This window comes from Pristis pectinata, chromosome 27, assembly GCF_009764475.1.
Source record: "Pristis pectinata isolate sPriPec2 chromosome 27, sPriPec2.1.pri, whole genome shotgun sequence".
Lineage (NCBI taxonomy): Eukaryota > Metazoa > Chordata > Chondrichthyes > Rhinopristiformes > Pristidae > Pristis > Pristis pectinata.
In genome coordinates this window covers 23511726-23525819 of record NC_067431.1, presented here as the reverse complement: position 1 = coordinate 23525819, position 14094 = coordinate 23511726, and the positions used below count along the sequence as shown (strand labels likewise).

General features: G+C 43.5%; 1 protein-coding gene across 1 annotated transcript; it reads left to right on the top strand.

Annotated features, from left to right (window-relative positions):
• Positions 1 to 3964: 3964 nt before the first annotated feature.
• Positions 3965 to 11549, top strand: si:dkey-103g5.4 (uncharacterized). Its single transcript, XM_052039719.1, has 5 exons — positions 3965 to 3994; positions 5411 to 5622; positions 8322 to 8479; positions 9531 to 9723; positions 11531 to 11549. Exons 1-5 carry the CDS (start codon positions 3965 to 3967, stop codon positions 11547 to 11549), a joined length of 612 nt encoding a protein of 203 aa, XP_051895679.1.
• Positions 11550 to 14094: the final 2545 nt, after the last annotated feature.

Sequence of the window (14094 nt, the reverse complement as noted above, 5' to 3'; positions counted from 1 at the left end):
CCGGAGGAAACCCACACAGACACACGGGGAGAACGTACAAACTTCTTAGACAGTGGCCAGAATTGAGCCAGGGTCGCTGGTGCTCTACACTACCGTTACCTACACTAGAGCAGTTTACAGTGGCCAGTTAACCCATCAGTATGTCTTTGGGATGTGGGAGGAAACCAGAGCACCCAGTGTCTCAGGAAGAACATGCAAACTCCAGGCTGACAGCACCAGAAGTCAGCATTGAAGCCAAGTCACTGGCGAGGCAACAGAGTTACATAAAACATTGTACAATTAGGTAGGAAAATGGTGCATTGACCTTTATTGCAAGGAGATTAGAATCAAATAAGGAATTCTTGCTTCTGTTGTTACGGCTTCAATAAGACTACACCTGGATTACAAAGTGTAGTTTTGATAGTTGCACCTGAAAACAAATTTGCTTTGGAGATAGAGACATACAGTTATACAGCACGGAAACAGGCCCTTCAGCCCAACTCGTCCACGCTAACCAAGTTGCCTACCTGAGCTAGTCCCATTTGCCCGCGTTTGGCTCATACCCCTCTGAACCTTTCCTATCCATGTACCTGTCTAAGTGTCTTTTAAACATTGTAATTGGGCAGCAAAAATTGACCAGATTGATTTCTGAGAAGCGAGGGCTGTCCTGTGAAGGGAAAATGAGTGGGATGGGCCTGTATTTACAGGGGATCAGAAGAATGAGAGGTGATCCCATTGAGACAGACGAGGCTCTGAGAGTGATTGACAGGTAGATGTTGAGCTGCTCTTTCCACTGGCTGGAGAATCTAGGACCTGGAGATGTTGTCAGGATCAGGAGTCAGACATGAGGCACAGAACTGCTGCCTCATAGTTCCAGCAGCCTGGTTCAATCCTGACCTCTCGTGCTGACCGTGTGGAGTTTGTATATTCTCCCTGTGACTGTGTGGGTTTCCTCCAGGTGTCCCAGTTTCCTCCCACATCCCAAAGACACGTAGGATAATGGGCCACTGTAAGTTGACCCTAGTGTGTAGGCGAGGGATAGAATCTGCAGAGAGTTGATGGGAACCTGAGCAGAATAAAATGGGATTAGTATAGAATTGGTATAAATAGTTAGTCAATACCCAGCACCAATTTGGTGGGCTGAACATCCCATTTCCATGCTCTATGACTCTATGACTGAGATGAGGAGGTACATTGTTACTCAAAAGGTGAGGAATGTTAGGAATTCTTGACCCCAGAGAGGTGTGGATGTTCCTTCACTGAGTACATCGAGTGCTGAGATCATTCGATTCTTGACATTAAGCAAATTAAGGAATACAGGATATAAACAGTGAGGTGGAAGATCGTCCATGAATGATGGAGTCGGAGGCCTGTTCCTGCCTCTACTTACAGTTTTAGGGAAGGCTTTCCTGCAGATACACTGAGTAATTCAATGCAGAGCCACAGGCACACCAGTGCCCAAGGTTCAGTCCTTGAATTCACGAGTTGGTGATGGCATTACCTAATCGTACCCAGGTCAGTGGTGGGATCGGGTTGTGCAACTGGATTTAACATCCTTGTATTCATGAGAAGAATGAGAAAGCAAGCTCTGGATCTCCACACTGCTGTGCTGACCCCTCTAACAGGAAGAGTCTCAACTCATGGTTCTTCTGTGAGGCATTGGGCCACACGTACATGTGGAGTGGAGCTTCAGTGTGAGTCACTGTCTCTGGACACGAAGGAAAAATAACAGGAGCAAAATTAAAGACTGGAAGAATTAATTTATATTCAAAACCTTCAGCTTCTCTTTAGGAAGAGCAGTTGGCCCAAGAAGGCAATAGTTGCTCCAAGGTACCAGCACCTCCAGAAGGCGTATAACTTTGATGATTATTCCTCTAGAGGAGCTACCATCATTGCTGTGAAAAAGATCCACCGGAGTCTGCAGTTCGAAAAACAGACTGAGGAAAATAATGAGAATGGAGACAGAAAGGAAGGTGAGAGTCTCAAAAAACCAAAAATAAAATTGCAGCTGCTGGAAACCTGAGACAAAATCGGGAAATGCTGGGAACACTCAACGGCTCAGGCAGCATCTGTAGAGGGAGGAAACAGAGTCAATATTTCAGGCCAATGACCATTCACCAGAAGTAGGTCACTGACCTCTGTTTCTCCCTCCACAGATGCTGCCTGGCCTGCTGAGTGTTTCCAGCATTTTCTGTTTCTGTCTCTTGAGGGTATCTCAGTTTTTTCTCCACAGAATCAGAAATGACAGTAGCCCAAAGTCCTGTCTAATAACCGGAATGTTTGATAGGGCTTTGCACTATAATTGGGATGGTATCTATCTGTTGGGACTGCAGGCATCGGATTTCATACTTTGTTTCTAATAAGCCTTCAGCTAATTTATAAGGTGAAAGCAAACTTGAAAAGAAAGACCTTTAACTCTATTGAATCACCTGAAGGAGACCAATTGGTTTCAGGAAAAAAGCTGGCATTCAAATGGTGCACAGCAAGATCTCACAAAACAACATATGGTTGAGATGATCTCTATGTTTTAATGCTTCACAACTTTGCAGTTTCTACAAAAAAATTAAACTAAATTATTTTATTTTAGATTCTGTCTCAAAACACAATGAATTTGGGGATTATGATCAACAAATTGATCTGGAGTTCTTTAACACCAACACATTCTATCAAATTCTGCTGAAACAATCACTGGCAGTGTCAGTCAGGTTAAGTCAACACAAGAAGGAGGTAAGACTCAAGACAAAGCCCCCATAATAGATTTTTTTATAAGATAATATTTCTTTATTAGTCACATGTACATTGAAACACACAGTGAAATGCATCTTTTGCGTAGAGTGTTCTGGGGGCAGCCCACAAGTGTCGCCACACTTCCGACACCAACATAGCACGCCCACAACTTCCTAACCCGTCTGTCTTTGGACTGTGGGAGGAAACCAGAGCATCCAGAGGAAACCCACGCAGACACAGGGAGAACATACAAACTCCTTACAGACAGTGGCGGGAATTGAACCCAGGTCGCTGGCACTGTAAAGCGTTATGCTAACCGTTACACTACCATGCCTGCCTTTAACTAAATGGATATTCATTGCCTTTTCCAGTACCAGATGTTACTCATAAGCAATTTTATATTATTTTATTACAAGTATAGATTGTTACTTTAGTACTCCTATGTATAATGTGCTGAATTGGCTCTTTGGAATCCAGATTCCAATATGACCACCTCTGATGAGGTGCCTCAAGACAAATTGAACAAATTGATTGCTTATTAGAAAGGAAATTGTCAATAAAATGACATTTTTCCATATGGTGTTGTACACAGGAAATCAGGACCAAACACAATCTCCATGAGAGGAGAGGTTAAAAATCATTAAAAACAAAAGTTGTCCGTTAATAAGGAGCATTGGGATGCAAATTATTTTATCTGACCCTCCAAGTTACCAAGGTAGCTTTTTAAAAAGAAAAGGAATTCCATTTTTAATGACACCTTTTATGATGTCATCATATCATAAATCATTTACTGCCATTGATGTGTGGGAAATGTGGCAGCCAATTTGTGCACAGCAAGATTCCACAAACAGCAATGTGATAATGACCTGATAATCTATTGTTGTGATGTTGATTATGGGATAAGTATTGACTATGTCACTGGTGACATCTCCCCCACTCTTCAACGCAGGGATCCTTTAACATCCACTCGAGAGAGCAAACAGGGTCTTGTTTTGACACCTCTTTCAAAAGATGACCCCTCTTACACTACAGCGCTACTTTAGTGCTTCAGGTGAAACACTGGTGGACAGCTATCGAAAGTGCCAAAGGGAGAAAATAGAAATCATGCTTTTGGGAAGCAGTTTAAAATGTTTTCTAAATGTGTCCTATTTAGGTGAAGACATTGTATCAGAAAATAACTAAAGCGACTGAGTCACTCAGTGAAATCTGGATGGAGAGAATGAACTTTGCTGGAAGGCATGTCGTTAACAGGACTGACATGGAAATGTATGAGGAGATGTGCTGCAAGGTGAATATATTGATTTTCTTAACTGTTTTTGAGTTGTTGCAGTTTTTGGAAGTTAAAACCAAATGGTGGTTGCAATTGATTGCAATATCTGTATTATGTTCCCAATATAAGAACCATCATTGTGTATGTTGGCCATAATATAGGACAGAATAAGGTTTGAGAAGGATGAGTCTTAAAATGGATGAAAAAATTCATCATACTGAATGAGGAATTAACATCTACAGGATGTAATCACAAACTGGAATCTCGTGGATGGATATGCACAGTACACCACGTGACAATTTTTAACCCCTGATGACAAGGGTTTGCATGTCTCAGCTGCAGTTTCCGCACACTTGTGAATTTTTGTGGATACAAGATGCAGGCAGAGTTTATTTATTCTCTCAGTTCAAATCTCCCTTTATAAATTGTGTAGAATGGAACTGCTGAGATGCCTGTGCTAATTACCAAATTTGTTTTGTTACCTTGAAACATTGGAAGCATTTCTTCAACCAGACTATTGTAATATAATGATTGTATCCCATATGTTTTACATTCCACAAGTTACAGCCCTGAGTGCTTCCAGTTCTCACTCTGTGTGTTCCCACAATTCTCCCAGAACCTCTCCTGAGTTCAGAGATTGCCCCATCCTCATCTGGGTCCCAAACTCCTCCCTAGACATCTTCCATGCTTCCAGTGCTTCCCCTTCAGTGCTCAAGATCTCCCCAAGTATCTCCAGGGAAAAGCTTTTCTGTCAAATTTCCTTCAGTAGCTTTATAGATTTGGATGTTTTTATAGATTTGGATGTTCTTATATTCAAGCAAGTCTTCAATTTTTGGTAATAAGACAGTAACTATCCACAAAGCAAACATTAAATACAACAGATGCTTGAAGTCTGAAATACTCAGCAGCTCGGGCTCCAGGTGTGAAAAGAGAGATAGAATTAACTTTTCAGGCTGAGGCTAAACTAACTTAAATTTCTTAGCAGTACAGTCATATCACAGACATAACGTCAGCTACTTTCTTATCGGACTGCCATACCAAATTGTACCGACTTACTTTCACTTCTGGGTTCAAATCAATGACCTTTCACCAGAAAAATATTTATAACTATTGCTTTGATTCTGCTCCGTGGAATCTGACCTGCCATAGGAATAGGACAAGCTCAATATAATATTGAGAAAAACATCACAAATGAAACTGCTCATGGAGAAGATGTCCCCAGATCTCTGGTTCTGAAATTGCTCCCAGGTCACTCTTTGCAAATAGGGTTAATTTTAAACTAAACGTGACTGAGAGTCATTGAATCATACCGCCACTCTCTGCAGAGAATGAAAACTGATTTGCAGAAAGGTAGACTGAATTGTATGGATTCACAGCCCAGAATAGGGATGGAGTTGAAGACATTACTGACACACCCCCAACCTCTGTTTCCAGGTAAGGCTGGAGATTAAGAGACGGAAGAACATTGGGCTGGAGTTTGAAGCGATTCTGGACAAGCAGCAACAACTGCTCCAAGCTGACTGGAGCTGTCGGGAGGAACATCACACCACCTTCAACGTAGCCCTGAGAGAAGTGGTCCGATTATTGGAGGAACCTCTTGACCATGAGGAAGAAACAACAATGGAAAACAGCCTTGTCAATCAGCGGTATTTAGTTTGTACTGTTGTACAAGGAAGTTGTTGGGACAGAAGCATTTATTGTTATCTGTCATCTGAAGTTCACCATGCTAGCACCACATTTCACCAGTCACTTTCATTCCAGTAAAGATAGCCACAGAAGTAGGTCATATACAGTATATCCGTGGTACTGTTCTGCAGTGCACTTAGATCCTAACTGCTCCGTGCCCTGTCCACCTTTGTTCCATAAACCTCTCCCACAAAGGTCCATTGATTCAAGTCTTTGATGTTTGAGTTGACATAACACCCCCAGCCCCTGTCCTCTCCCCAACCCAGCATCTACAGGAGGAGAGGGCTCCAAGTTGTCACTCCCTGATCTACAAACAAATACTTCCTCAACTTGGTGCTAATTGGCCGAGCTCATTTGAACACCAGCTTATTCTGGAGCAACACACAAAGCACTAGAGGCAGCATCTGTGGAGGGAAATGGACAGTTGACATTTCGGATCGAGACCCTTCAACTGGACTGAAAGATAGAGGGGAGATAGCCCGTATAAAAAGGTGGCGGGGAAAGGGGAAAAGGTGGAGCGCGAGCTGGCAGGCGATGGGTGGATCCATGTGAGGGGCGGTGATAGGCAGGCGAGTAGAGGAGGGAGAGAGGGAACGGGAGGTGACAGGTGGAAGTGACAAAGGGCTGAAGGTGGGAGCATCTGAGAGAAGAGGAAGGTGGAGCCTGGAATAAAAGGAAGGGAGAGTGGGGAGGGGAAACAGTGTGAGGTGACGGGCAGATGGAGAGGGTGGGAGAGGGCAAAGAGATAGGGTGATGGGGGCCAGGTGGATCAGGAGGAGAGAGAAAAGAGGAAACGGACAGAGGGGGAGCGGTTACCGGAAGTTGGGGAAATCAGCGTTCTTGGTGCCAGGTTGGAGACAATCTTCTGCCTGATGGGAGAGGGGAGAAGAGAGAATGTCCGGGATGGGTGGGGTCTTTGCCTCAGTAAAGCAGCCAACATAATCAAAGACCCCACCCATCCCGGACGTTCTCTCTTCTCCCCTCTCCCATTGGGCAGAAGATACAAAAGCCTCAAAGCACGTACCACCAGGCTCAAGGACAGCTTCCATTCTGCTGTTATAAGACTATTGAACGGTCCCCTAGTGCAATAAAATGGACTCTTGACCTCACAATCTACCTTGTTATGACCTTGCACCTTATTGTCTACCTGCACTGCATTTTCCCTGTAGCTGACACTTTACTCTGAATTCTGTTGTTTTCCCTTGTGCTACCTCAATGCACTGTGTACTAAATTGATCTCTATGAACAGTATGCAAAACAGGTTTTTCACTGTACCTCGGTACAAGTGACAATAATAAACAAATTCCAATTCCAATTCCAAGTGGAACATGCCACCTTATTCTGGATCCTCTGACTAAAGGAAAATAATTTCCTCATATGCACTCCAATAGGTCTCTCATCTTGGGTTGGTTATGGGGAATAATTCCATTGAATCCACATCATTTTCAAAACGGTTCTTGGATTTTACAATCTTTGGCCAAGTACATAACGATATCCTGTGAAGTGGATTGCTTAGTCTGTGTTACCTTACCTTTATCTGTGTGCAGGAGTGAGTAAGATATGTGATCATCTCACAATAGTGCTTGAGTGAGACAGAAGAAAAAGTGTCTGCCTTTGGTGCGGGATGTTCCTGAGTGAACGATGAAGTGATATTCAAGAAGGGGTTTTGGAAATAAAGACTAGCCTCAAGCTTTACCAATTCACATCTTTTTTTCCCAGGTTTAATTAATCTAACGATTGACTAAAGCTTGAAAATCTTTTCAGTTCATGCTCATTTATGATTTAAAAAAACTTATAAAGCAACTCTTTCTGTTGTCTGGAAATATCCAGGAAGTGCATCGTGCAAAAATGGGTTAAGCATTGTCCTTTCACTTCTGGTTCCTGAGTTCTGAACCATCCCAAATGAAGGGAAGTGTGTGTGCTCTAAAGGGTTCTTGGTGAAATGAGATGAGACCATTCCAGCTCTGGATAGGTCTGCACAGTCATAGGAGCATCGGGTCATAGAGTTGTGGAGAAATACAGCATGAAAACAGGCCCTTCATCCCCGAGACTCCACGCCAACCGTCAGCCACCCAGTCACACTCATCCCATTTTTTTAGACTTCCCACATTCTCTGCAACTCCTCTCAGACTCTATCACTCACTGACACACTAGGGGCAACTTACAGTGGCCGATTAACTTTCCAGCCTGCACTTCTTTGGGATATGGGAGGAAACCAGAGCACCTGGAAGAAACACATGCAGGTAACAGGGAGAACATGCAAGCTCCACATTGATAGCACCTGAGGTCAGGATTGAACCAGGGTCTCTGGTGCTGTGAGGCAGTGGCTTTTATACCTGCGCCACCGTACCACCCTTTATAATTCAGTACTGATTGGCAATGTGACACAGACAGACCCAAGAATGGTTGTTGGTAACAAACTGTTCTATTGGTGCTCTTCTGAGATGTGATGCAGGAATGTTTTGGGGACAGAGCAATGTTAGACAGGGATCTTTATTCTGTGCCTGGGAGTTTTACAAGGACAAGACCCATACTTAAAACCTAAAATGGAATCATTCTTGTATTCATGGCCCTCACTTTGATGAGGACAAGGGGAAATGAAAAAGATAGAGGCAAATGTGATCTTGCATTTCCAATTTACTTTACTGTTCTATCTCAGAGATTCTGAACAAGTTGAAGCTTTGTTACTACAAATGTCGGATGCCATCACAAATGAGTGCCAGCGACTGAGTGTCTGGTCTGTGCTGGGGAAAGGGACGGGAGCCCAACTCGTGGAAAGGGAGACTTTAACAGTTCTCTCCAAAGAGGAGTTAATCGGTAAGAAAATTTCTATAACAGAATCATGTAATGGAAGCCATTCAGTCCATCGAGTCAATGCCAGGTCCTATTAAAGCAATTCTGTCAGTCCCATTCACCTGCTCTTCACATCCCTCCTAAAGTGAGATCACTGGAATTGGATGCAATGCTCTAATTGTAACAGCTTCCATCCTGCTGTTATAAGACACTTGAACAGACTTCTTATACACTAAAGATGAACTCTTGATCTCTCAATCTACCTTGTCATGGCTCTTATTTGTCTACCCGCACCACATTTTCTCTGCAACTGTAATACTATATTCTGCATTCTTTTTTTTTCCTTGTGTACTACCTCAATGTACTTAAGTATGGAGTGATCTCCTTGGATGGTTGAACTTTTTCTGATTTCCCAGTTTTGCCTCCTGAAGGTTGTTTTGACAAAACCATGCATTTTAAATGCATGGATAATGATAGCAAGCCTCAAATCCCAGTTGACAATGTGGAACAGGCTGTTTGATTTGTATTCTGTTCTTACCTGACACGCTTCTGATGAAGGAGAGTTAGAGAGTCTTTAATCCTTGTTGAGGACAAAACTGAAGTTAACTTTTCTGCAGTCAGTTGAGCTGTATTTCAAAAACAGAAGTCTATGCACATCCTAACCCATATTGTGCACTTAGTTCACACTGGAGTACAAACTTCTCATAGCCCCCTCTCCCATCTTCTCTGTTTCTCGTTCTGCTCTCAACATGAGGCCGTCCATTCCAAGACATCTCAAATGTTGTCCTTTATCAGGAAGCGTGGCTTCCCTTCTGCTGTGGCTGATGGAGACCGCCCTCGCATCTCCTCTGTTTCTCGTACTACCTCTCTCACCCCAACTCCTTCCAGACCACTGCTGTCCGGTACAAATTTTGATCCCACTGTATATCTATGACACTCATAATTCCCAGAAAATGCTGCCCTTCCAAACCCCTCCCCTGCCGCAAACCTCCTGTTCCCCAATATGGTAACTACTGCAAGATATAGTGCTCATGAAATTATGCTGTGTTTTTGAAACAATAACTCTCTGTGACAGGAGCTGATGGAGCCATTAGAGACCCCAATCTCCTCCAGGTGGATCAGCTGACAGGCTTGCTCACTCCGAGTCCCAATGCTGTTATGCTTTTAGCCAATAAATACACCATGCCTGTGCCCAGCAGCTTCTTCCTCCACCCTCAGACTGGACGAGTGCTCCCCATGGCTGGCAACGTGTGTTACGACACCATCAGGTCCTGCCTCCTTCCTGTCACAGACTCAGCAGCAGGTCAGTTCCCTGAACCAAAAAAAAACAACAGTTAAACCTTGAGAAGAAAATGCATCTTGAAGGCCGTTAAAGAAACAGCGCAACAAATCACCCTGTGAACTACCTACAAGGATTTATATTTAACTCTATATTGTCCCAGCAACGAGTTACTTGCCAGGGAAGTTTCAGAGTGAAGTTAAGAGTTCAGAATGGCATAGAAGGATGCCATTGTCCATTGTGTTGATGTCGGCTCTTTGAGAGAGATAACCAATTAACCCAGGCCTTGTCCTCTCGCTGTGATCCTGAAAATGTATCCTTCTATCCAATCTTTTTTTGAAGGTTAGTTTTAAATCTTCAGCCAAAAACCTAAACAGAAAATGTGGAAACACACATCTTAACTCTTAACTTCACTGCAATGGTGGGTGTGGAGTCAGCTGTAGACCCAACCTCTAAAACCCCAGGTAAAGACAACAGATTTCCTCCCTCGAACCAAGTGAGATTTTACAACAATCTTTTGGCTCACTATTGATATTAGCAGTTTATTTCCTATTTATTTAATTTTTTAAAATTTAAATTCCCCATCAGCCAGGTAGGGATTGAAACACATGGCTCCAGGCCACTTGAGCAAGCCTTTCGATACTAATAACCTACCCAGCAAGTTAACCACACAACTGACAAGTGATGGGGGTGAATTTTCACTGCCAGCCAAGTGCAAGACATAACCGGAAGGATCATAAAATGGCACAGAAGGATGCCATTCAGTCCATAGTGTTGATGCTGGCTCTTTGAGAGAGAGAGAGAGAGAGAGAGAGAGAGAGAACCAATTAACCCACACCTTGCTCTTTGCTGTGATCCTGAAAATGTATCCCTCCATCCAATCTTATTTTGAAGGTTAGTTTTAAATCTTCAGCCAAAAACCTATCAGGCAACACTTATTAATTATTCTTAAAAAGGCCAGCACGTACTGGTTGAATATAAGGCTCGGCTGAGACTTTATATAAACATTTTCTACCCTTAGCAACGGATATTTCACCCCCCCACCCTCAAACTCTAAGTAATCTCCATCTCCTTCTTTCCCCACTAGACACTCCATAACAGCTTTAACTTAAGCTTTCAAAATGTAAACAGGTCTCTCTGCAGATATTGACTGGCCCACTGTGTGTTTCTGCATTTTCTGTTTAGGTTTCAATCATGTGGTGCCTTTAAAGCAAACCTGGTGTGAAAATCTTTCTTGCTAAGTATCTCTTCCCCACAGCATCCCCTCTCAGTTTACCCACCAACAGGCAAGATTCAGTAACAGATGTTTTATCCCCATACTTTAATGTGTGAAACTCAGCCCTCATCCTTGCCTCACTGGGCATCCCATTGTGCTTGGCCAATTCCATCTTTCGGTGTAGAATCCAAAATCCAAGATAAGTAACTAGTGTGAATTAACAAATATAAAAACAGAGAATATTAGAAACACTCAGCAGGTCAAGCAGCATCTGTGGAGAGAGAAACATTTCAGGTTGGAAAAACCCTCCATTTTCCAGCATCTGTGGTATTTTGTCTTTAAACTTGGCATTCCTCATGCAATGTTAACACAGATTTCCACGATGAAGCAGGAGCGTACCAATATTGGGCATAGATTAATAAAGGACAATAAGCTGTCCCAGCTTGATATCTGTTTGTAGAACTGATGTGACTCCTGCTACTTTTGCCGGAATGGTTGCTGTTTCACTGCCTTTGGCATTTTAGGGCTGAGTGCTCAAAATATGTCTCCTTTTGATCTTTCCTCTTTCTTCAATTCTTAGGTGCGGTTTGCCAAAGTGAGGAGAATTTGATTCCATACGTGCCGTATCCACTGTGTCCGGAGACCAGCCTCCCATTGAAGCTACAGCTGGGAAGCCTGCCCCATCGGAGTGATGTTAAACTGGGAGGACCAATGCCAGATGCGGAGACAGGAATCAAAGTGCCCATCTTGGCTGTGACTGTTCACCTGCAGACTGGCTTGGTCTATCCGCTAGGGGGGACCTACGTTAGCCCAATCACAGGAATGTTGATGCCGATTGAAATTGGAGCTCCAATGGTCTGTGAGAAGACTGGTCAGCTGGTACCAATCATAGGGGTTGGCTTGAACACCGCTACAGGTAAACATGACGGTCCAATTAGATGCGGACAACAGTGATAGTAAAAGTGCAACTGCATCTAAACCTTTGAAGGACTCGCTCTCTGAGGGAGAGCCTGGATGACAAAGGAGATGCACGTTGCACAGGATATTGCAGGAAATGATTCATTAAACAGGAATTTCAACTGCAGTACCAGAGCAAAGAATTTGCTCTAATATAGAAGGTGAAAGTGCTGGAAATGTATGGTGTGATTCTTGTCCTGATCACCCACTTCCGCCAACTGCCACTCTCACCTCTGACCTCAGCCTCCAACACCGTTCCAACAAAGTGGTGTAGTGGTTAGCGTAATGCTATTGCAGCGCCAGCGACCCGGGTTCAAGTCCAACCGCTGTCTGTAAGGAGTTTGTACGTTCTCCCCGTGTCTGCGTGGGTTTCCTCCGGGTGCTCTGGTTTCCTCCCACATTCCAAAGACGTACGGGTTAGGAAGTTGCGGGCGTGCTATGTTGGCGCCGGAAGCGTGGCGACACTTGCGGGCTGCCCCCAGAACACTCTACGCAAAAAAGATGCATTTCACTGTGTGTTTCGATGTACATGTGACTAATAAAGAAATCTTATCTTAGATGCTAGAAAATGAGGGGTTTTTCCAATCAGCATAAACCAAAAGAAAGGCAACTTGCCCTGCTGTCGGATGGGCTGCAGAGTCCTGATCCAACACCACATACTTCTTGTCCCACTACTGCCTCCTCCTGGCCTGCACTGCCATCCCTTCAGCCATTCTGCCCCCCAGCTTTCCACAGACTATCCCTTTGTTCTTTCCTCCTCTGCCTCCACAATTACTTCTGCCTTGTTTGTAAAGTTAATTCCATCATGTTTTATTGGAATATTCTTGAAGAAAAATTGCTTCCTCTGGGTATGCATGATTTAACATGAAAGTGCAGATACTGTTGTAATCCTGTGTTTGTACAGATTGGCAAATTCTTCAGCAAGGATTCATCTGGTAGCACTGGTTGACTGATAAATATTGAGTGAATATCTTGTGATTAAGAGAAGGTGAGTTAGCCTCCACTTAACGCCTTGTCCAAATGATGATCCATCTGGTGGTATTGAAGTGTCCACCTGGATTATCTGCTCAAACTCCAAGGCCATGTTTGAAGATGTGATCCTCAGCCTCAGAATTTGGGGTTGCATGTACTAAATGATCAATACTCTGATGGCTGAGTGACAGAATTTGTTTTTGGAATTCTCTTTTATTGAAATCAGTCAAACCTAAAAAGAAGTGGCGTGAAAGACCTTGGAATTTCTAAGCATTACAGGGAAATGGAGGATGGATTACAACCATATAAAGCATACCACACGATTCAGTTCACTCATGAAGGATTGGTTGTTGGGTGAGGAACCTAAATGCCAAACAGCAGAGAGTATTAGAGTAATACAGCACGGAAACAGGCCCTTTGGCCCAACTAGTCTATACGGTCTAAGATGCCCATCTAATAAGATAAGATAAGATATCTTTATTAGTCACATGTACATCGAAACACACAGTGAAATGCATCTTTAGCGTAGAGTGTTCTGGGGGCAGCCCGCAAGTGTCGCCACACTTCCGGCACCAACATAGCACGCCCGCAACTTCCTAACCTGTACGTCTTTGGAATGTGGGAGGAAACCGGAGCACCCGGAGGAAACCAGAGCACCCGGAGGAAACCCACGCAGACACGGGGAGAACATACAAACTCCTTACAGACAGTGGCTGGAAATGAACCCGGGTCACTGGTGCTGTAAAGCGTTATGCTAACTGCTACACTCTAGGCCCACTTGCCTGCTCTTCACCCATACACCTCCAAACCTTTCCTATCCATGTACTTGTCCAAATGTCTTTTAAATGGGGTTATTGTACCTGCCTCAACCACTTTCTTTGCCTCAACGAGCTTCAAGGTTTGAACCACACTGCCTTCACTAAAAAGAAAGGAAAACTGGAGGAAAGTTGTATATATGTGATTGCAAGCTATTAGTGTATTTATAGGATTTTCTCTATTTGTTTTACTAATCATCCTAGTAATTAATGTTGAACTATATCAAGAAACTCACCTGTTGGTAAATAATCCCTGGTTTATACTCCAACAGTGACAGAAACATTGGTTCTCAGGAGTCAATGGGACCTGAACAGCTCCACTTTGGAACTGTGAAGGAAAAATGATGAGTCTTTAAGGGTATTGGTATTGGTTTATTATTGTCACTTGTACAGAGGTACA

Bases quoted from the DNA above. Each gene is read 5' to 3' on its own strand.
- si:dkey-103g5.4 (XM_052039719.1), top strand. From the start codon at position 3,965: ATGGAAATGTATGAGGAGATGTGCTGCAAG. The intron at 5,623-8,321 runs GTATTTAGTTTG...GTTCTATCTCAG, and splicing joins AACAGCCTTGTCAATCAGCG to AGATTCTGAACAAGTTGAAG. The intron at 8,480-9,530 runs GTAAGAAAATTT...TCTCTGTGACAG, and splicing joins CTCCAAAGAGGAGTTAATCG to GAGCTGATGGAGCCATTAGA.